The sequence below is a fragment of the Haplochromis burtoni genome, unplaced genomic scaffold, assembly GCF_018398535.1.
Source record: "Haplochromis burtoni strain Fernald_Lab_line unplaced genomic scaffold, NCSU_Asbu1 Contig_226, whole genome shotgun sequence".
In the NCBI taxonomy this organism is placed as follows: domain Eukaryota; kingdom Metazoa; phylum Chordata; class Actinopteri; order Cichliformes; family Cichlidae; genus Haplochromis; species Haplochromis burtoni.
The window spans coordinates 346,894-371,309 of record NW_024582587.1 but is presented as its reverse complement, the minus strand read 5'-3'; the positions used below and the strand labels follow the sequence as shown (position 1 = coordinate 371,309).

The following is a 24,416-nucleotide window of genomic DNA, read 5'->3' as shown; positions in this document are numbered from 1 at the left end:
CACGCACACACACACACACACACACGCACACTGCTAACACCTCTGTACAAAGGGCTGCTTGAGGTTCAGTGATGGTAGCATGATGTGTGCGTGAGCTGTCTGGCTGGAAGCTCGGAAGCTCCGGTGGTACCTAATTTCCACTTTTCAGCTGATCTTTGATATTTTCGACTGTATGAAACCTACTCAGCACTAAACTGCAGATGGAAAAGTTAACAAGAAGCTTAAAAAAAAGAAAGCGGACCATGTTCTACCTGTCATTTCTAATATTAAATATGTCGATCAGCACATTTTTGAATATTAAACTGAGACATGTATCACTAGTCCCGTCTTTTTCCTTTATTATTTATCATTAAATGTCTGGAACTTGGGTGTGCTATTCAACATTAATCTTACTTTTTTAAACAAGATTGTCCCTTCCTGTTTACACAATCTGACAAAGTTTGTGAGAATATACTCAACACTGAGTTTGACCCAAATTATCATTCAGACTTTTTTCACTCAGTCGAACAATTGCATTTTCTTTAATAATGATAAATCATGATAAAAATAAAAAATATATAAAATAGGATACCTTTCATAAGCCTTTCATAGCTTTTCCCCAGAATATATAATGAAACCGCTGTCCCCACAACAACTAGCGTGTGGCTTGAGAGCAAGCAGGAACCTGCTATTCTGATTACAGATTGCACATAAAGAACACTGTGTTCAAACAGAAAGGTGAAAACGAGTGCTGATCTGTCAGCTGATCAGGTTGGATCAGGTGGAGAAGCTGCTGCACACGACCGGGAGCAAAACTCAAGCAAAACTTTGACAACATTCTTGAGGAGGCTGGGGACAAAGAGTCCAAGTGGACCAAGTTCCTCAACCTCGCTGCTGAGGCAGCTGCACAGAGCTGAAGGCATAAAGTAGTTAATACCTGTCATGGCGGCAGCTGAAGAAAGAGTCTTTTCAAGCTTGGTAGGCTTGTGGGACTTGTTCAGCCAAACCAGAAGTGGCTTTGCAAAAAAATTCGGAACCAGGCTTTCATTCGGCCTTGAGGCTGTTATGGCAAATCATCAGGCGACAAGTCCAGACGTCTCCATATTGAAAGGAGTCAGCAGAGGTGGTCCAGACATCTGATTACTAATGCTTCCTAAATCAGCGGTCCCCAACCCCCGGGCCTCGTTCCGGTACCGGTCCGTGAGTCGTTTGGTACCGGGCCGCGAGAGTTGAGGCTCAGGTGTGAAATGTATGGTTTTCAGGGTTTTTATCGGTTTTCAGCGTTATTTTGTTATCGTTTTTTTTCGTTTACTCAGTTTTCCTGGGACTTTTCACGTGTGTTGTGAATAAATCTTCTTTTTTTCGGTACCGGTACTAGTTTTATTTTGTTGTATTTATCCACGACACCTTAAAGGCCGGTCCGTGAAAATATTGTCCAGCATAAACCGGTCCGTGGCGCAAAAAAGGTTGGGGACCGCTGTGCTAAATGCCTCCCATGAGAGGTGTTTCGGCCATGTCCAACTGGTCAGTTTGTCAGATGGATGGATGGATTTTTATTTTCTCAACTGTAAGTTTGCTTTAGCTTTGTGAAAAGTTTTATTTCCCATTTTATACGCATATTAGTGACCTTTAAAATATATCAGTATGTGCTGGTGTAAAGCACTCTGATAAGGAAGTGATAAGCAAACAGTCCATGTTTTATATCTTCTCTGAACAATCCCAATGCATTTTAAATTTCTACATTCCTTACCCACCCACCCACCACACTTTCTGTTAACTAAACTCTCCAGTGTGAAAGGCCAGGATTAACAGTGGATTTGAAATGGGCCACAAGCCCATACACTCACTGGTCCCTCAGTCAGACCCACCCTCATGAGCTCATCTCTGCATAACGAATGGCTGCTGTCACAGGTGAACACACACAGAGAGATAGACAGGGAAACACACACACAGACACACACACACTCACAACAAATAAGGACAAATAGGTGGTTATGCATGTCTTTGCACATGAGGACACACACAACGCCGGTATATAAGCTCTCTTTCTCTCTTTTTATGTAAGAGTTTCTTCAGGCAGATTTGATGCCATTGTTGTTCTGTCAAAAGCAGATCTTACAGGGAGGCAGTCATTTCAAAGCAAAAGCAGCACTGACAGGGAACATGTCTTAACTTACACACTGCTTGCACATATAGGCACATATAGAGCTGAGATGAATGAGAAAGAAATTCATTTTCAGGCCTGTTCCTCTGAGGAAACAATTGTCGTGATTGAGAAGCTGGATCAGTTTTTCTTTTAAACCTCCTGGGGATGCACTCGAGTACAATTCTTTATTCTGTCTAATACCTTTTTATAAAGCCCATATTAAAACACACCATGAGCTGAAAATTTTAATATTACCTATACATGGATACCAGCCAGACAGTAAACAGTACATATTCCAAAGAGCTCTGTGCACAATACAATGACTCCCAAAGAAAAACAGATTACAAGAGATACTCTCCTGTATCTGTAATCAGTGAGACTGCGTGCATATATTTATCATAAATATTAAACATATACACATTAAATAGAGAGAAATTATTTACTGTTTTTCTTTCTCTGCCACAGCCTCTGTCGCTGCTGTCTTCATAAAATTGCGACTGTCAGATTTTACCCTTGTATGCCGTTAAAATTTCCTGACAGTCCACCATCTTTCATCTGCAGGTGTATACTTCCATTCATCTTTGTTCCCTTCTTCTTTTCCCTTTCTTACTCTCACTCACAGCGTCTTGTAGTTTGAGCTGCTGAGGCGATAGTGCTTATTAGCGTCCTATAAATCTCTTCTACCTCCCAGTGGGGCCCTAAGTTGTAATTCACAGAAACATGTGCCGCATGTTGTTCAGCCGCCAGTCAGTGTCAGTGTCTAAAAGATGATTGATTTTGATGGACAAAGAAGAACCACCACAGGGATGCTGAGAAACCGGGATGTAAAATCCAATCACCGATCATCCTTTCATCACATCAAGGTCAATCACATTAACATTAACCAGGCAGGTGATTTAATAATAAGAAAAACATTTGATTTCACATATAACATGTACTCAGTGTGCTCAGTGTACTGCAAAGGCAAAATTACTACAATTAACGCATACCAATGCCTCCTTCAGAGGATACAAGGGAGGGAAGTTATAAAAGGAAGGATAGACGAGAGATACAAGAAGAGGAAACAGAGGCAGAAAAAGGGAGGAGGAGAGGGTGGAGAGGAGATAAATCTTGTCTCTTATGTTCACAGAGGATTTGTCAAGTGGACATTTATGTGGACTGGTACTGGTCGCGAGTGCAATAATGGCTCCACAGCACGCAGTCTGTAAAGGTTTGTCTGAACGGAAGGCACAGTAGAATGTGACTGACAGTGAATCCGTGCACAATGCCCGAGAATAAGCCTGTAATCTGAGGTATCAGATTCACGTTGCCAGTTAAACGCCATGCCGCGGGTGAATGGGGTCTTTGTGGAGGCTGCAGCTTACGGGTTCATTTGCATGCAGTGATAAACGTTGTTTACACTGGACATACGGCTCTGTGAAGTGGTAGGTAAATGCAGCGGGAATGATAGATTTACTCCCTCACATGGGAGCCAGACGGTTATGTAGTAAGTACACACACACGCACACAGACCAATTCATGCAACAGGTATGCAAACACAAGCTACAAAAAAAACAGATATGCAAACACTCAGACGGATCATTTCATTCAGCAGAGATCGAGCACACACACAGGTACACGCACACGTGAAACAGTATCCATTCTCCTGGTGATAAATGCCCACTTCTTTCCATTATGGCTGGCGTTCATATTTCCAGCTAATCTGTCAGCATCACGCTCAAACGGTGTTTATTTTCTCCATGTAGATTTGATAAACACATAGATATAAGCTGGAGCTCTTGTGGGTGGAATGGGTGGAGGGGAGGGCAGCTCCACTGTTTCATTTCAGGATGAGGAATCCGTTCTATAAGCGGACGGGGCAGGCTGCAAGGAGGGAACCGGGAGCCACGTGGGGCCTGAGCCCCATTTATGGTGGGGAAGGTCATTTGTCATCCTCGGGAGGAGACAGACAGGAGTTTGGCGGTGTGGCAACAGAGAGAGAGGTGGAGGTAGGGGTGGTGGACAGGGGCAGCGATTTAAGGCAGTAAATGGGTTTCGGGTCACTGGTATCACACAGTGGACCAGTCACTCAGCTCCATAACTGGACATGGTAGAGGGAACGGGATGGAGTCAGGCATTGTGGATGGTGTGGGGAGGTGCTGGGTGCTCTTTCACCTATCCACAATGCACCTCTACAACCTCCAGGTGGGTGGAAACGGTAGCTCACTCCTCTTTAAAACAGAGTTCCCTTCAATTGACACCAGGCTGGGTTTGTTTGTTTTATAATACCCGGTAATATCTTCATAGAGGATCAGGCCGTGTGGAGGAGGTGTATCTCTCTGATACTTTCATGTCCCATATCTCTCTCTTTTTCACTCACTTGTTGCTGCTACTGAGCCATGATGTGAAGGGAACACTGTCTGACAGCCCACCAGCAACCATCCCACCTCCTCGTGTGAAGCACATCCCTCTGTTGGTGGGAGAAATAATATTGAGTTTCTGTGTTTCCCACAGAAACTTGTAGCAGCAGGAAGGTGCAGGAGGTCACATGCTGCCAGCCAGCTACTGCAGTTAGGCTTCTTGTTTTTATGTACATCAGAGCACTTTTATAGTTGATTGGTGTTTTTTGTCATGAAAGTAACAATGATAAAATAAATAAATATGTATCCACTGTTTTCCTGATGAAAACTTCCCCCCGTCAACATCAGCCTGTTAAAAGGGGGGTGAGCTTTTTTGAAAGTGAGAATTAGAGTCTTTTAAAGTGACATGATCAAGTGTTTTGCACTCCCTCTTTATTCACACTATTAAAAACTGCTTAATTTTATCAGCTTAACTGTTCAATGTCGGGATTTAGAGTAAATTAAAGCTCTTTTGACATGACTTTTCTTATGCTGCTCGAGTTATTTTGAGGTTGTGTGTACAACCAAAGCTCTGTCATTCATAGCACTGTTGTTTTTTTCTTTGTGACTAACAAAAGACAACTGTTTTCTTTGAGGCTTTTGTTATTTCTAGCTTTTTAGAAATAAATGTTTAAAGCTGACACTATAAATGGCTTGACACATTTTTCTCCAACGAGGGAACATATTTGCAGTTTAATGGTGCGGACGTGCTTGCGTGGATTCAGATCTAGATTCTGAAGAATGGCTGAAGGGGTGTGATTATATTGTAAATGCAAACAAGTTAGCTGTACTGCTCTCACTCCCACTGAAATACATTTTAGGAACATATGTGCAGATAAACGCACATGCACAGCTGCACAAGCAACACACACACACACACACACACACAAGCTGACTCCACTGACAGAGGCCTGATTGGTGTCTCTGTCTCTGGGTGGGCCGACTTAAACTGTCCCCGAGGTCTCGTTCCAGGTAGGGAGACAGACGGGGGTCTGGGTTCTCCCATGTATTTCCCCGTTTCCCACTCACCCGCTCCTACTGTGACTCTCGGAGTGCAAACCCCACCTCTACTCCCTTCACACCAGCACACACACACTCATGCAACTCATATTCCTCTTCAGCCACACAGCGCCCATGCTTTCTCACACTGTACAAGCTGTCTGGGGCTCTGGGTTGAGTGAATTTTGCACTCTGCGCTCGTCCCCAACGCGCCGCCACACATTCCAGCAGCATCCAGGCTTATTATTGGAGAAAATTTATAGGGCTATTTATTTAACTGGATCTGAATGACATCGGTTCTGGATGAGTGGGTTTAGGGCAAACTGCCGGGCCATGTGGTCCAGGGAAAAAAGAGCAGGGGATAAATCAAGTGAATGGGGGGAAGAGAGGTGGTGGGTAGGAAGGTGGGAGATGGATAGGGAGCCAGGGAACTAGAGGAAAAGTGAGAGGAAAAGCCCAGGATACAGGGAGGGAAAGAAGAAGATGAGATTATCAGTAGTAGCTCTACACAGAAGCAAGTGCACGAGAAACAAAGACTGCATGAAAGGTGAAGTGGAGAAAACTTAAATCTGCTTTGCATTCAACCAAAAACACATGCATGGTGTGTGATATCACATAGATACCCTGCACAATGTAACAACTTTATCAGTTCTCATATATTCTGTTCTTCTCTGCAAAAGTAAGAGCGATAGGAAAAGTGCATGATTTGCAAAATTATGCAAAAAACTGTCAAGCCGAATTTTGTGAAACTTAAACGTTTTTCAGTTAAAGCAACACTCAGAGCACAATTAACTTTTCCAGATATGGCACTGACGTTGGCTAAAATGTGAGTGACCACCTAGTTTTAACAGGAATTTTAAAAAGTGGAGAGCAATGATGACTCACGCTGTAGTCAGTTTTTTTTAAAAACTTGTAAAATCCGGTCTTTAAGTGATGACGTGATGAATCCTGCTCCGGGCCCAAACTACTCTGCGTTTAATAAGGCTTTTGTGTTTAATGCTTTGTATCTTGTTTTGTTTAATCTCAACAAGCTCCTAAAACCAGTCAGTGATCACTGTTGGCCTCTCTCGGGTTTTATTACCACTAATCATTTCAAAGCTCAGTTTTTAAAATCTTATAATGTAACTACAGCCCAGCCCATGCAGCAGTATATTAATAACTAACCTCGTATTGTGGATGGATTATCTCTGTTGTTCTCCTGAATTTAGTTCAGTGCGTTTACAGCATCCTGCCATGCGATTGCAATTGTCCCAAACCTTCGGGAACTCTCACGTTAACTTTTATTGAGTGGAAAAAAGTTAGCGATCACAGCTATGTTAGCCAAACTTCATTAACCCTACAAATGTCACTGCTGTTTAGTTCTCTGTCTTCATTTACGTTGGAAGTGATATTAGAGTTGTACGTTTTAATTTGTTTTGGAAAACCCTCAGCCTGAACATGGTATATTTAGATGGAAACTAGTGAGCTAACTTCCTGCTAACTTCTAACTCCGTTAACTTTAATAAATTCAGTTGTCATGGATGCCTGGATGTTAAACTTAATTGTTACACCTGGTAGAGGTTTATTACAGATGAAAGGATTTAGACAGTTTTTAACTCTCAGTGATGCCGCAGTGATCGTGTGACTCAGGGACCTGCAGCGAAGTTTGGGCCCAGGCATGGCTAATGACGTCAGACTTAAAGACTGGATAGCTTTTAGTAATCTCTGATCCAATACAGCAGCTGTAACAGATCTCTCTCTCTTGTAAAACAGGATTGGAAGAGTCACTGTAGCCTTCCAGGATTTATTCACCACCCGAGACCCAGTCTTAAAACTGCGCTCCATGCACAAAATCTATTCTATTCATTTTTTTCCTACACTCAGCTCTTTGTGATGTCATTAAGAGCAAAAATCTGTAATATCACCATTTCAGGTACAAAGCTCTTCCTTCAAGCACAGAAACTCCAACCACTAGGCTGTTCACACCTTTTTGAGGAGAGGGAGCCAAACAGAAGAAAGTTGGTCCAAACAGAGGAGCAAGTACAGTAAAACGTGCCACCAAGGGTACACAGACCAATGCCCTGTCTCACAGTGTATTATTAGAGTTATCCACTTACATTGTTTGAAGAAAACCTGTATTATATCATTTTGTGTGTTTTGGTTTTGAAGGCAGGTCATTACTACCCTGTTCACCTACTGCTTTACCCCTCCACTCTCCCCCAGTGGTGTGTGACAACTGTAAGTGTAAGTCCCGTGGTGTGTGTGTGTGTGTGTGTGTGTGTGTGTGTGTGTGTGTGTGTGTGTGTGTGTGTGTGTGTGTGTGTGTGTGTGTAGGGTTGTTTGCATTAGGGTGGCCTGAGTAAACAACACTCGGGTTACCCCTTGAGGCTTTATCGTATTATTCATTCCAATTTAAATCTGGAAAAATATCACATGGGTGACGGGAGTAGATTACTTGGTAGCATCAGATCATGTTCGTTTTTAAGTGCAGTGAAGGGCTCAGATCACATGTTGGCATGTGATGAAACTTGACTGCTGAAACCGTGTGAGGCTTCCAACATCTTTGATATGCACTTTAATCATCCATCACATTTGGAAACATGAGACTTTATCTAAAACCACACCGAATCCCATCTTTCACTCTCACTCCACACTTGTGTATTCTCGTTATTTTTATATCATTGTAGCAGCTTTTTTTTGTGCGTTTGTTTTTTGCGTGTGCTAATAGTTTGTATGTCTGTTGTGCTCTATAAATAAAATTGTATTGTATTGTCTGTTAGCAAGATTTCGCATACACACATGTAGAAACCTCAGCCTTAGTCCCAAACACACAAATCCTCCTTATAAGTCTTGGTTCATCAGTTTGAAACTAGAAGACCACAGTACCTCACTTACTGCTGAAACTACTTTAATAAAATTGAGGGGATCCAAAGAATAAGTATTACCCCAAATGACCTTAAGGGGGTGCTGCGATATATGTTTAAAAGTAAACTGAAAGATCAAGAGACAGAATGATGAGTGTCATTACTCACAGGTTAGAGGGGCGGGGATTCACAAATGATTTTCTTCCATTAATCTTTCTGCAATTTAGTGACTGAAAATGTAATAAATGTAATGAATTTGAAAAAAATACCTGTAAGGATAATACGTGTGTTCTGAAGTGACTTCCTCATCAGCATGCCAAATAAATTATAATGCTCTGTCTGACATTAACTGATAAAAACTGAATCAACAGCTTGCTAAGTTAAAAGTTTTCCATTATGACTCTAAATCTGAGGTATAATTTATATTTTTTAATATAATAAGTTTTTCTGCTAAATCTTCACTTTACTATTGTGTAGCTCAGGAAAAAAAGATCAAATTTATGCTAATCTTATTTACTGATTTACTTGTTTGACCAGACTCCTGTACAGCACAGGACACGAAGTATATATAGCTAAAACATATCTATGAAAAGAGATGAATCTAAACACCAGGAGGCCATGTTGCTTTATGCCAGGCAGTATTGATTGAGCCCCGAGCCCTGAAATCGTCCCAGCTTCTAGTGTCCTGACTCGGGCCCTTAAGCGTGTTGAACCCGGCTGAAAGCATTCCTTCACTATGAGAGGTTGTAAAAGTGGATATGTAGAAGAAGATGAGTTGGACTGCGTTGTTAGAAGCAGGACCCACCACCCACAAAGCCTGCCACGCTCTCTGCTCTTCTGAAGTCGGCCTTACCTGCTAATTTGTATCAGTAAACAAGCAGCCAACAACTTCAAAGTGTTGACACCAATGAGGCCTGACAGGGGAATGGACTTCTGTTTAAGCATGTGTGCAGGTGTGTGTGTCGGTGTGTCTGCATTCACCTACCTATGCTTGGAATTTTCTTCCAATCCACAGGAATACATTTCAGACCATGCAGTATTTTATTTTAATATGCGCAGGCTTTGTATACATTTTAGCATGAAAATGGTCAAGTAAAAATACTTCAAATTGTCTGTCCACTGACATCAATCTTGCATTTCAAAACATAAATCAGTAAAAAAACCAAATGAGTACATCTGTATGTTAAATCATCCATCATTGTAAATGTGTGTATACATGTTTCTGTAGATGGGCCACCACCCACAGAGACATGTCAGGTAAATATTTGGATGGTGGGAGGGGGTAGTGAAGGGTCCAGTGTCCAGAGAGGGCACAAGCTATGAGAAAATATTCCTCCACTCGTCGCTGGACAGAGACACCTGATCCTGCCTTCGAGGCTGAGCAACATCACTCCACACCCCAAACATACACTTGAACCAGAGGGCCTCTGGCCAAATAACTGTGTCCATACAGTGCTGTGGAAAAATAATGTTTGCCTCCATCTTGATTTCTTAGTTTTTTGTATATCTGTCAAACTTAAATGGTTCAGATCATTAAACAAATTTTAATATTAGACAAAGACGGCCGCAATAAGCACAAAATGCAGTTTTTAAATGATGATTTTGAAAAAGTAATTTCCCCCTAAATCTGATCTCTTTTTGCGCCTCTCTTGGCAGCAAGAAATCCAGTCAAGTGTTTGTGATAACTGGCAATAAGACTTCCACATCACTCTGGAGGAATTTTGGCCCGCTCTTGTTTGTAGATATTTTTTTTTTAATTCAGGCACATTGTAGGTTTGTCGAGGTTATGCCAAACATCTCCAAACCATTCCAACCACTTTGAGTCATTCAGAGGCAGATTTGCTGCCCTGTTTCGGATCATCGTCCTTCTGTGTAACCCAAGAACTGGGCATGAACTGATGGCTGGACATTCTCCCTCAGGATTTTCTGGTGGAAAACAGAAGTTGTGATTCCATCAATTGCAAAAAGTCGTACAGGTCCTGAAGCACGAAAACAGCCCCAGACCATAACACTACCACCACCATGTTTGACTTTTGGTATGATGCTCTTTATAAAATGCTGTGTTAGTTTTATGGCAGATGGGATTGAAACCAGTTAAGTGGTAACTCTAAATTGCCCATAGGTGTGAATGCGGGAGTGGATGTGAGTGGAAATGGTTGTCTCTGTCCACTCCACATGTTAGACCAGCAACAGACACCCCCACCCACCCCGCAACCCTGAAAACGGATAAGCAGATGGATGGATTTAAACCTTCCCAAAAAGTTCAACTTCTTTCTTGTCAGTCCACAGAAGACACAGAGATGATTTCTGAGATCTTTTAGGCTACTCTGTCACATCTGTCAACAGGTCTGGCAGTAATCAGGCCTAATCAGGCTGTGGCCAGTGAAATCAAACCAAATAAAGTGTGCTTAATCACATTTTTTTAATGAAATCACATGATTTCATAAATAAAGTCATCATTTAAAAACTCAATTTTGTATTTACTTGGGTTATCTTTGTGTAATATTAAAAACTGTTTGTTAATCTGAAACATTTAAGTGTTACAAATATGCAAAGAACTAAGAAATCAGGTAGAGGAGAAATACTTTTAAGCTAAGTATCACAGAAACTTGAATGACAGTTTTTCTGCTAAATCAACAACAAAAATGTGAGTGATTGTTTTCAGGTCTAGTAGGTCTTGTGAAGGTGTAAATGCGTGTGTGATGACAGAGCTTGTTTGGGTTTTTTTCCTGGGTTTCTTTTCGACTAGAAGAGCACATGCGTGTAATATTTATATGCCCATCGCACAGCAGCCTCATTGCAGCATGATTTCAAAGCTTCCAGGTAACGTTTCACTTCCAGTTAAGCGGCTGCTTTAATCCAGGTACATTAGGCTCACTGAGTGACAGAGTGATTGCCTTTATTAATGTCAGCACCTCATCAAGCAAGCCCTACTTCTCGCTGTGCCGCAAGGTTTCAACCCTGATGCCCAAATGCCCACCTCTCCCCCCTGTGACAGGTGCTCTTACACAAGCAAACCACACAGGGGAGCTACTGCTTTTTCCAAGTCCTGTGTTAAAAACACACGCACAGACACACACATGCACAGATCACAGTCGCTCACATTGTCCAACCTGCTGCAAGCCGGACCGGCAGTGGAGCAGTGATTTATTTTTGCAGCCAGCAGATGAATAATGTTTTATAAAGTATGCAACATTACATCTGTTTACACTGAATTTAATGAAGGTTCAGTTGAGCCAGAATAAATTACAGCTGTCAAAACAGCAATTAATCAAAAATGCATGTTTCTGAGAAATAATTATTTCATTACTCTTGTTATTGAACAAAGTTTTGGATGTAAAATTAAGATTTGTGTGTGTAAAAATTGGGTTAATATATGAAATTAAAAAAAGAAAAGAATCTGATATTTGCTGCATTTTATCAACAAATCTTATGTGTTGGCGTTTTTTTACATATTGAGCCTTTTTCATATTTTATTTTTTCTTTTTCTTTTTTTTTAAGTTTGTTTGTTTTTTTAAATACCACGTCGCTCCAAAGGACAGATTTTAACATAATAAAAAAATAGTTTGATTAATTTTCAACATCAAAGCTTATTTTATTAGTTACATGATTTCTATGTACCTCAGTAATTAAAACAACTGTGGAAGGATGTTGCGGGCCGGCAAAAAAATGGTTTTAGTTTACAAATTTACTGAGAGGGGAAATTTTTAAAAAAAACACAAAGTGAAGAATATTAATGTCCAGCCTTCTTCCTCTTAGTCATATGTAAACACAACTCGGTATCTAGGACAATGATGTCAGATACTGTAAGACACATACAGCAAGTGAGGACATGTTCTCATAAATATCATTACATTCAAACTGGCTGAAAATATGCCAGTCTGTGAGACAAACTGTATGACTGCAGTGAAGATTAATGAGCTAAGAAATCAGACCCAAACAACAGAGCGCTTTTTTTTTTCTCTTTCCCCACATCCAGCTCACTCCGGTGTTTAGGGCCTCTCACTGAGAGCCACATGGAGCACGTATGATGAGAAAGATTTGTTCTCGCCTGGCTCGACTGTCAGAAGCTCCATCCATGTTGTACAAAGCAGAAGAGAACAATAAGTGCTCGTGGAAGTAAGGGTGGGGTAAACTGATATCAGTGGTCTTTGAACTGTGGCAGCCATACTTGTTAAACAGAACTCTAATGCTGCTTTATTTATTGAGCTTTATTGTAAAATCAGAAACATTTCATTTAAAAAAGGTTACATTTTGAATCATTTCTGATTGAGGAAATTTTGATTTGATTTGACTGATTTTTGTTTTAGTTTGGTTTTATTATATACTACTTTGCATGGTTTGGAGGCCTTTTTTATTTTCAAACATAAATAATCTAATTAAAAAATAAATACAAAATATAACAACCCAAGTTTTGTTTTATAATGTAAAATTAGATATAAATACATAAATAAATATTAAATTCTCAAATATTTTAAAATGTATATTAATTTGTTTAGTTACATGACTTTAGAACGCCTCCTGCATATTTCATTTACAGTGTATAATGAAGAATACTAGTGCTACTGTTTTGCGAGTTCTTAATGCTTCGATGAATAAAACAAATGATTAATAAACATTCTGGGTGATGTGTGATTATTCAGTTTTCTTATGAATGATAGTTTAAATGTTAGCATATAGCATTTGTTTAATCGTGTCGCCTATTTTATGCGTATTTTAATAAGAATGTGTGATAAATATTTTGATAACCTTGATGCAAAAAAAAAGGAACAAAAAGGAAAAACAGATGACATTTACTAATATTTTTTGAAGCCTGGTGTGCTGGACCATAAAATAAATAAAATATGACTTTTATCTAATACTTTTTTTGTGAATCCGTGTGAGTAAACATTTCCTAGAACTCCCACACAGGGCTGTAAACAGTGCGTAAATACAAACACGGCCACAAATGTTCGAAACAGCCTGTGTGATTACAATAAACACTGACCATTGTATATAAATGATACTAAAAACAACATAATCAAATATTATTTTAATTTCAAGCTATGAAACAAAGTACATTTTTCCTCCTTGCTCAGTAAAATAAGAGGGGGAACTTTTTCATTATAGCAGTGCAGCATAATCTCTGGACCTTTTGTTTTCCTTGGGTTCTCAAATGTTCCTCACCACCACCAGAGCTGGCTAATGGATGCAGATGGAGGAAGTGTTTGACATTATGGACACAGCAGTGCTTGTTTTAGAGGAGCTGGTCATGTGGTCTGCCCTAACAGGCCACACAGTACCCCCTTAATGTGACCCAGACCGCCCAGCCAACTCCAGGGGGCTTCAGGAACTGTCCGCTCTGGGGGGAACTGAGTGTCAGTTTAGCCCCCCCAGTGAACACAAGTCAACATGCCTTAATCCCCCTATCACCTAAAGTTACACTTTTGGGTCTGCAATTAGCCAGCCGGCGAAATCTCCCCCACTCCCTACTGGACTTGCTCTTTCCAAACCCTGACATGCAGTTCCGTGCTGGTGCTGCGGCCAGCGTGGAGACTCCGGTGCCGGTTTCCATGGCACAGTGCCGGGCCACATGGTCCCTCATCGTTCACTGTCACCGTGCTGTGGAGGAAGAGATCAAAACCAACATGTGGTGGCAGGAAGTGCCTGACAAGATGAATCACTGTAATTAGCATCAAACTGCCCAGCGCCAGCTCTGATTGGTGGAGGCTTGCTCTTGACAGATTCTGCGAGTGACTGGGGGGACAAGACGCAACAGAGCAAGATCTGTGACCTTAAGGCCTGAGATGTGGTTGATGCAAGGGAAACCACCACTGAGCCGAGTCTCTGCAGGTCATTTTACACTGAGCTAAGCTGAATGTAAACATTTTCTAAGATGGGGAAATATTTGCTGCATGGAAGCGGGGGTGGGGATGAGTGGGTGGGTACAATGTCCATTATTAACTGGAGCAGAGCAATGCCAACAGGGATGATGGTGCCCTAAATTCCACTCCGCTTGGGCCTGGCTAAATTTCTGCACATTGTTTACCTCCTCTGTGACTTCCTGCTTCATCTTGGAAGAGGAGCACAGGAAAGCCTGATATTCCCCCATCTACCCAAATCTCCTGTACGCCCAAACAAAAAGCAGCATTGTAGCATATTTTTTTCCAGTTTCCTCTGTTCTGCATTTCCAGTTGAGGGTGTGGCGTTGGCATTCCTCAAGGTCAAATCTCTGCATGACTCTGCTCCTCTTAATTTCACTGTCAGGGGTTGGCAGGTGTGGGGGTCGCTCTCATGGGCATGTTATCCATTTTCTGCTGCTGGCAAAAAGATGATCTTGAACCTGAAGTCACAGAATTAATTGCCAAATCCACTAAACACCTTAACTGTTTTACATCCGAGACATACGAAGGACTCATCATCTTACCAACCCCTGAGGCTGGACCCGTTCTCCACACGAGCCAAGTGAGAGGGAGGAAGGGAGGTGAGGAAAGGGATTGGTCCCCGAAAGGTGGGTTTTGCGGCCACGGAGACTTATTAAATATCCTCTCAGATGAGTTTTTGAAAGAAAAGAAGCAGAGTCTGGCCACCCTGTTGGCTCAGGACCTTAAATACGCTAACACACATATTAATTTCTGCTAGCAAGGGAACACAGTTGACGATAAACGCATATGCACAGTGAACCTGCCTGTGATGGGGTCTGAATAGAGGGTCGGGATTCAAGTTCACAAAATCAGCAGAGGCCAGCAAAGAGTGAACAAACCGAGGTGGCTGAGGGAGGACAGATTCCATTCTGGGGGGATAGAGAGATGGAAGAAGCGAGGGGCATGAGGTGGTGTTTTGGTGGTGAGGAGGTGGGGGTCTCAGACTCGAGTCCCCCCCCCTGCCAGGAACAACAAGCAGGACTTCTCATATTCAAATAAATACCAAGCCAGTGGGGCGCAAGGAGGGGCGTCAGATAAGGAGGAGGCAAGGGGGCAAGAGCCAGACTGGAGGATGGCTGCTCAGCTACACTGAAGCCTATTTAGGATCACGGGCCGGGCCAGGAGGAGCAAAGCAGGCAGTGACAGATTTATAATGAGCGTAGACTCTGCCCTTCCATTTAATACTAGGCTTAAGACGTATTAGAGAGACAAAGGCCGCAGATCCCGCTCAGAGAGAAGAAAGACCTTAATTAATTTGGGGAGATCACGGAGGGCTCCGGGCCCACATCATCGGCTCTTTGTGGCAGGAATGCCAGCTATTTACCGGAGCTCCAATAGGGCTGCGAGGAGAGGCAAGGTGATGACGACTGGGGCCGCCGTGTAACAGATAGGAAAAGGATACTTTTCAAAAGCTAAAAGCTTCCCAGTTTTAAAACAAAGACGGGAGGGAAAAGAGAAGAAGTGATTTTGAAAAGGGATCTGACTCTGAGCAGCCTCCACCCCCCCCACTCCACCCTTCCTGTGTCCTACACTCACATTCCAAACTTATTTTTTTTGCTTTCTCATTCTCTCTATGAGAATTTCTGTCGATAACAACTCCAGAAAGCAAACTCAGGATAAAAATGCACGAGAACCACGACTAACTAATGCCTTAATTATCTATAGAATCACTCTTGTACATGTTCTCTGCAGGTCCTCACAATAAACTGTATTTAATAGGAATGTAATAGCAGCTGAATCAGAACTGCCTGCTCCCCCCTTTCTCCTGCTCACTGTTGCTTGAGGTGTAGTCGGGCCGCAGAGATTCAAAGCTAGCACATACTGACCAGGCTGCAGAGATCCTGCTGAAGGGCACAGTTGGCAGCTGTCAGGCCTGTCTTCTTTAACTCTGAGAAGACATGTGGAGATAGGATCTTCCTTCCCAAAATAAATAAATAGCACTGGCACACATTTTCCCAGACAACTGCAAAGGGGGAGGGAGAAAGTCAAAACTGTGCTTTTTTTTTCCTTTGTTTCTATTTAATTTTGCATGCTTGGCAGCTTGGACAAACAGAACGGGAAATGAGGATGTCAAACGTCAGAATCTATTAAGCAATGCATGTATTCTGTAGGAAGATTTTTTTTAAACACCTGTTAAGTTAAGCTGTTCCAAAAACCAATTACCTGCATCCTCTTATTTTCCATGAATATTAACAATAAAGTCTATAGTCTGTTTTTCCAAAGTGTGGGAATATATTCTGGAATTTGCCTGGGACTGAAGGAATCATGATTTTCACCTTTGGTCGGCCATTGAGTTCGTTTCCATTGTGTTTTTACGCTTTTATGATGACCCCAAATACAAAGAAGAACAGGGCTGGACAGGAAAAGCACATTAATATGTCAGCACGGAAATGTGCTCATTTTTTTTCCTTCTTTTTTTAAAACTAAAGCATTCAGTGTAATGTTCCAAGAAAAAAAAAGAAAAGAAAGAGCCCCCCCAAAAAGACAAATAGATTTTCTACCAATTATAAAACATTCACAATAAATTAATTCACATAAGATACGGAAGGAACACGTCTTATTATACTTTGCAAGTTATTAGATTACATTTTATGCAATACTGCTTTGGTGGCATATTTCCATTACTGTGCGCCTTTACGCATGGCTGAAAGGCTATTGGAGGATGCGGTAGCTCTGCTAACATCTGGAACACCGCATGAGCGCAAAATTCCGTCGGTATTTAAGCGCCACATTGCGCCATTGTTAAAATCGTAACAATACGATTTTAAATTTGCGTGCACATAATAACGAGTTTATATCAACGATTTTTCTCATTTACTCTTAATGCCAACAGAACGACTCCACGGGGGAAAGACTTCAAAATATCCAACTAACCACTCAGTGACAGATCCTAGAAACGGACTTACAAATAGCCCAATGAAAAACAAATAATGATGGACATAAGAGAAATATTCATCGCTGTGGTCAAATGTTTGGACTTTTTTTTGCAGTGAAAAAAACTCAAAATGCCAGCTCATTTAGGGGAAAAGGGGGGGACATTTTTGTTAACCGAACAAGTAAATGGAGGCATTCACAAACTGAAGCAGCCTACAAAATTAGACCATAGCGCTGTAAGAAACTAGAACGTTTCCATCGACTGAAAAGACAAACAACATGTCCCTTTTTAATGTTTTACATGAGAGATTTAAATAATAATAATAATAAATTTCTATCTGATTACTTAACCGAAAAAAGATCGCATTATGATGAGTTATTCCTACAAAGCTTGGGTTATATTATAGCAAAAGAAATGTGTGTTTTTAGTTTAGTTTAGTTTTTTTGTTGGTTTTTTGTTTTTTGTTTTTTTTTGGGGGGGGGGGGATTATTATTATTATTAGCCCTATTAATAACCATCAGAGTTTGCGGTAGCAAATTATAACATTTACTTGCACTGTTTTTATTGATAAATACATGTATTTCATATTAACTAACACAAAAATCATAAATTAGAGCGTTTTTCTAGAATAAATTTAATCAACGGCTCGCTTGCTTATATTTATTTTACGGGAGTTGAAAATAAATATATTCTATTTCAGTTAAATTAAGTTCATTTTATTTATGTTTAGAACTTTATTTGCATGAGTTTTCCTTGTCATGATTGTATATGAGGCATGTTTTAGTCTTCCCTCCTGCGTAAAGTGCGCCTCTGTGCGTTCCCTGAAGCCCCGCGGTGAGCGTGGATACCCCGGGCCTTCTGCTGTTAGCGGTCAGCGGCGTATTTCCTCTCACTCAGTTCTCTATATGCTGAGATTTTGACCATTAGTTAGATAGCACGGAGTTTTATACGTGGAGTCTCCACAGGTCTCAATAGCTTCGGGTAGAATGTGCAAATCATTGTTTTGTTTGTTTGTTTTTTGTGTTTTTGTTTGTTTGTTTGTTTGTTTGTTTTTATAACCAGCGGAAGATGCTATGATTTATTGTCTGTCAAATAATATGAGCGCGTAAACAATAATCTTATCAGGCTGACTGCGGCACAGACAGCCTAATTAAACATCTCCACGACACACAGGTACAAACATCAGAGGAGATGATAAGCTCTTTTAGTTTGAGTGTCTGGGAGAAGCAGAGGGATCGAGCAGAAAGACGCAGAGGAGACAGCGCGCGCCCACATGTCCATGCAGATATCCCGACGACCCAATCACATCTCTGTTTACTAATAACACGAAAATAGCAACCATCGATGCCTTCACGATGGATCTGTGCAATTTAATGAGGCACGGGCAAGAGGTTGTGGTTTGGTGATTTGTCATGTTACCACAAACAGGACATACAGGACCACACAGGCCTCTCCTACTGGAGGAACAGAAGCCAGCGGTTCTCTTGTAGGAGACCATCAGGAAGACCACCGACAACATAAATATGTGCGGTGTGTGAGTGACTGATTGCCCAAACGTGTAGAAGCACTGTCGCTGAGACAGAAGTACAATCACACCATCCTGGAAAATTGTTATCGGAAAACTTTTGCGCGAATATTCTTGTGCGTCAAGACGCACGGCAACTGGCTCAAAGTCTATCTAGGTTTACCTTCTGTTGGCTTCTGTCACCTTTGGAGGTTAACAACGGCAGATCAGGTAAATAATAGGACCGAAGCAAGTGCAAACATATTTTTAAATTATTAAAAAAAAATTTTAAAAAAACTATGATTTGAATTTAAAGTGGCACTCATCACCAGAGTGGTTTTGATGCCCCAAATTATTATTGTCTCTTCATTAACAGAAATAAGAATAGCTTTACACCTATATGCAGGATATGCTTACTTATGCTTACTTTGAAGTAAGCATATCCTGTATTAATGAGAGGAAAAACTGGAGCGCAGTCTAAACCATGAATGCGTTTTGCGGTGCATTAATTAGCCACAATAAAATTTTGAAATAAAGAGTTCCAGGTGAAAATGTCGAATTACTCCGTGTCAGCAGAGCCATCATGCGTAATTAAAATTCAAAGTTCACTTAGCTCTTTCTTACAGAAAAAAATATTAAATTCACGTGTTTTTATTTGTATCAAGAGTACTTTCAAGTCAAACACCAAAGTAAAATGTTTGAATGTCGGTTCAGGAACTTTCAAATCACCAAATCCAAGAATGGCCTTTAATTTCCACAACGAGCCTACAATTATAAATTCATTCAGATGCTTTGTTACAGCACTTAGTCCCTAATTTGGCCTCGGTAGAAAATATCGTTTCCTTCATGGTCTTTTCAGTAAAAAATGACTCCGGGTTGAGTAAAAGTGATTTTATCCTCAGAGATCAACAGCACCTTACCTGATGTCACATATTCCTGTTCTGCATCCATCAGCCAGTGGGCCGAGAAATGCTGTTCGGGCCTGCATCCTCTAATCAGTGAGAGCTGTTTGCCGGAACTGTTTACATACTTTGCTCACTTTGTCTAGATGTCAGCTTTGCACCATATGAGCTAAACTCTTCGTGACAGAGTCTGCAGACTCTATCAGAGAGTACAGAGTAAAAAGGCCCAAAGAGTCCAAACACAAAGCTCCGTTTAACTCAATAAAAACGCGTAAAGCCGCTTAAAATCAACACAAAACAAAGGGAAAACTACTAAACTCTGGTCAGCCTGGCTGCCTTTTTATGATCATCAGCGTTAAAATCTTGTTTTGTTGTTGTTAACATAAAGTTTGCAGGTATTTTTATTTTTTTCCACGATGCAAAAATGAGTTTATCTCTTTCTCACAGGCAAAATAAAAATCCCAATTTCCGTCGCCCTGAAGCTTCAAATTCAGCATTTTATTCACTCAAGCAAGAGTTTGCTATGCCTTTATTTTGGGTTGCTGGTCTGAATATTCCCGTATTGGGCGAATGAATTATTATTATTATTATTATTATTATTATTATTATTATTATTATTATTATTATTATTGTTATTATTATTATTATTATTATTATTATTATTATCTTCAGGCTCACATTTTACTGAGTCCACTGTGCCTCGGCTGAGCGAATTCCGACACAGTCTCTTCCCATTTCGCTGAGCTCCTGTATTTTGTCTGTTATCACCTAACTATTAACAAAGGAGGCTTCCGACTTGGCAATGATCAAGTGAGCCGGTATCGATGGCATCATATCAGATTTTTTTTTTAAAAACTGCCGGGAGGAATACATCATGTGGGTGATGGTTTACAATATTTTGACAGCGATCAATGCAAAATAAATCAACCAATTCGATTTCTATCTATCTATCTATCTATCTATCTATCTATCTATCTATCATCTATCTATCTATCTATCTATCTATCTATCTATCTCTATCTATCTATCTATCTATCTATATTGCTATCTATCTATCTATCTATCTATCTATCTATCTATCTATCTATCTATCTATCTATCTATCTATCTATCTATCTATCTATCTATCTATCTATCTATCTATCTAGGAGGGGTTTATTTATGCTCCCTGCCTCCCATGGAGAAACATCCAAAACAAATAGGCCTAATCCTCTAACTGCTTTATCCCATTAGAACCCCGCTGCTGCTTTCACGCTTAATTCACTGACTCCAGTGTAAATTAAACTCTATCCGGTCGCTATCGCACCAGCTTCCAGCAAAACACATCTTGAGTCGCTGCACATTAAAGTTGAACCTCGATAAGCTGAGAACCAACAAAGCGAGACTGAAGGCGGGAGGTGGAGAGGTCAAGTCCAACTCCAGCCTGAAATGCCACGTGTGTATGCTTCTCATTTTTACTGACTGCAAGGGTGCTGTTTCTGCGAGTCTGTGTCGTGTATATCCAGGTGTGTCTGACACGAAACTAATTGAATGTGATGGCTTTTGGGGAAAAATGTGTGCACACAGGGGCTGGACACTCCTCAAAAGTCAAAAGTGCATCTGCATTCTGACTGGTTTCCATCTCTGCGACTCTCAGATAAATAATTGCTTGGATTAAAACATATTCTCGTTATATTCTGCTTTCTTTCTTTCTTTCTTTCTTTCTTTCTTTCTTTCTTTCTTTCTTTCTTTCTTTCTTTCTTTCTTTCTTTCTTTTCTTTTCTTTTCTTTTTTTTTTTGACTCACTAAACGTTCAAAGCATCTGAGAAAGAAGTCAGATGTGTGGGTTACTTGATATTTATTTTTGTCTCCATATTTCTTTTTTTTAAAAGAAAACTGCATTTTGGATCTGAACCCTCGCACAAAGCACTCATCAGATTTGGAGCTGTTATTGCTCCTCGTGCTCCACGCAAACTCTCGAGAAATCTAAGTATGCGCACGCCGGCACATACGCGTAATTTACTGGAAAAGTGGCGCTCTTTAAAGACGGGACACTGCGGTGACGTTGGAGTCGAATCCAAATGACTGACAAGGTCTTATTGAAATAAAACATCGAGTGTAGAGCGCGCACACTTTTTTTTCCTACAGTGATGCAGGGGAGGCGTGGATCTCGCTCACTTTTGACATTCTCGCAGCAGTAGTAGCTTCTCCTCAAGGCAGGACTCAGATGACACCACCCCGCCAGCGATCGGAGGAGAAACAGGGGAAGCTCTCGCTCTCTCGCTTCTAAGCGGATGAACTATGCTTTGACACCAGGACGCGTTTAGGGGTTCGTCACGCAAATCGGAGCATCGCCAGGCTTTTTGGCGTCTTCACTGTAATCGTGGGAAAACCTTCATAAGAACCCACGGAGAGCCAGTGGCGGAATGTGAGAAACCACCCCCAAATTTTAGCGCATGTTCCTCTCCGTTGTGCACAGCCTTCTCCTGCTTTCTGCGCGGTTAGAAAGCGGGGGGAAAGGAGGAGGAGGGACGGCTTTTAACGACTCGATCTCTTGCCTATGGACGACGGCGGTCCCCTCTCTCCAAAGGCAAATGCTTTCAGTATTGCCTCTCTGATTTCGGCTGCAGAGCAAACAGGAAACGCAGCGTTTGAAAAACACGGCACCGGCCTGGACAAGCCAGACCTGCATAACCACAGTTCCTTTAAAATGCACTACAGCACTGTCACCCGGGAAATGGAAGGTAATTGTGTTTGCTGATGTAGCATGTGTACGTCTCACCCGAAATTCTCCCCCTAGCAACTTTGGGTTTGCCTGATTCTCCGACGTTTTTGAAATGCGCAAAACCGCGCATGAGTGCGTTGTTTTGGAAAGTATGGAAGGAAATTACAGCTTTGTTTTATTTTTTAAGTGTCACAGAGATGAGCCACGGTGAAAAAAAAATTCTGCAGATTTTAATCGCCGTGTTCACCATCACTGAGGAGAAGTCTGGAAACAAAACAGTCAGAATGTGGTTACGCCGGGGCGGGCGGCGGGCGGAGGCGGCGGGGCGCGTTCAAAACCGTGCCAAAATCCCAAAGTGGTGTACCAAGAAACAACTTTAATTCGTGGACAGAATCACATACATTCAGCATGAAGCCAAGAGGAGGAGGGTTTACACGGGCGCCCCGTGCGTAATGGTAAAAACAGACTATAATAATCATACCCAGCTTGGAAGGGGGTGGGGGGCTGTATATCCATCCCATGCGTCTATTTGTCCATCAGGAGAGGGCTGCAGTCACCTGCTGCCTGTTTGTTTGTTCATGCAAATCAATGTGTGTTTACCTTGTAGAGCGTTTGCACTCCCCTCTGCCTGGCACATCCTCCATTGTTTGTTAACGGGGGTGATGTGGGCGATATCCTTATCCAAAAGTTAAATGGGTGCCGGAAAAGCCATTAAAAAGGGGCGCACTTCTCTGTCAATCAGTCTGGTTGCAAGGCGAAGAAAAGGCACATTACCTGCAGTTCCTTATCTAAATAGAAATAAGAACCGGTTTTATCGCAAAGGGGAGGCCCTCTGCGTCAGATAAGAGAGGAGACTGGTGTGCAGTGTTAACACACTGCAGCAGCGCACAACAGAGGCCGCTCACAGCGCGATCGATCACGAGCGAAAACCAATTCATGCGCACTCCGAGTTAGTTTCCTCGAATAGTTCGGAGATTCTACGGGACCCGAACCGCTTTTTGGGGAAAACTTTTCTTTTCTTTGCTTTTCGGAGGTCTCCTATTTTAGATCAGGCAGCCCGTAGCATGCTGGCAGTGGATGAAACCTCAGGGACTGCCGAACAGCCGAGACGGAAACTTTTTAAACCGAAACGAGTGCGTTCGTGCTTGACGCTTTCCTCTGGGGATCGCTGAATCCTGCTTCTGTTTTTCACTCTCTGTGTTATAATCGACTTGAAGTGAAAGGCATATTTAGTAAAATCTAGTTTTCTGGGATGATTTCAGCCATATCCAGTCCGTGGCTGACGCAGCTGTCCCATTTTTGCGATGTTGCAGCCTTCACGACGAGCAGCCTGAGCAGCCTCAACACGCCGGGGGGCTACCACCTCTCTCCCTCCCCCGGGGACCCCTACAGTCAGCATGAGTCCCATTTCGAGCCCTGCCCGGCCGCCCAACACAACTACAACTATCCGGGATCCAACCAGGGCCAGGCCCCGTCGAACGACAACGGGACCGCCAATTGCTCCTCATCGTCCTCAAACTCTACGCCGAACAGCAAAACTATAGTGAAGAAGAACCCGAAAGTTGCCAACATTAACGTTCAGTTGGAGATGAAAGCTTTATGGGATGAATTTAACCAGCTAGGCACGGAGATGATCGTCACCAAGGCCGGCAGGTGAGTACCCATTACACACAGGCCAGAGGCGCTGGAGTTATTTTTCTCCTCATGCAGACTCGAAAAATAATATAGGACAGAATACTTTAATATATACTGAAACATCTGAGCAAAGAACCAAACCGGGAAAGGATAAGCAACTATTTTTTTCTGCGAATGTCTGTGCAGATTAGCAACTGTAAGTATAGACTAGAAAATAAAGTTATATAATGTAATAAAAACAATTTCATTGAGAAAATACTCCATATTTTTTTACTCTTGCTATTTCGTCATATATATATAATTTCCTACTTTAAATAACGTCATGGCATCAGGCAGCTGACGCAAAACATCACTTTGTGCCATGCACATGAAGGCCTGTGATGTTTTTTAAATAATATTCAGCGGACTTTTCACACATGTCTCTGTCCATCAAATCATACTGCTTTAGAAAATGTATTTTTTTTCTCGCTTCGGTTCTTTAAAACAAACAACACGTTTTAAGCTTCTGGAGATGTTTTAAAAACAAGGTCAAATACAAGGAGGCTTGT

General features: G+C 41.6%; 1 protein-coding gene and 1 long non-coding RNA gene across 3 annotated transcripts in view; one reads left to right on the top strand and one right to left on the bottom strand.

The window, feature by feature from the left end:
* The window catches only part of LOC121815478, a 73,572-nt gene extending 50,052 nt beyond the window's left edge, over window positions 1-23,520 (bottom strand). The window contains exon 1 of the long non-coding RNA XR_006055130.1: window positions 22,834-23,520. This is a non-coding gene — a long non-coding RNA (uncharacterized LOC121815478). The remainder of the gene's footprint in view (window positions 1-22,833) is intronic.
* tbx1 (T-box transcription factor 1) overlaps window positions 21,386-24,416 on the top strand; it is a 10,215-nt gene continuing 7,184 nt past the window's right edge. Inside the window, exons 1-2 of one of the 2 annotated variants that reach the window (XM_005936891.3) lie at window positions 21,386-22,252; window positions 23,547-23,886. In XM_005936891.3, the coding sequence (XP_005936953.1) occupies window positions 22,069-22,252; window positions 23,547-23,886 (524 nt within the window). In that variant the 5' untranslated portion in view covers window positions 21,386-22,068. Of the gene's footprint in view, window positions 22,253-23,495; window positions 23,887-24,416 lie in introns of both variants that reach the window. The other variant, XM_014338264.2, reaches the window with a different exon arrangement.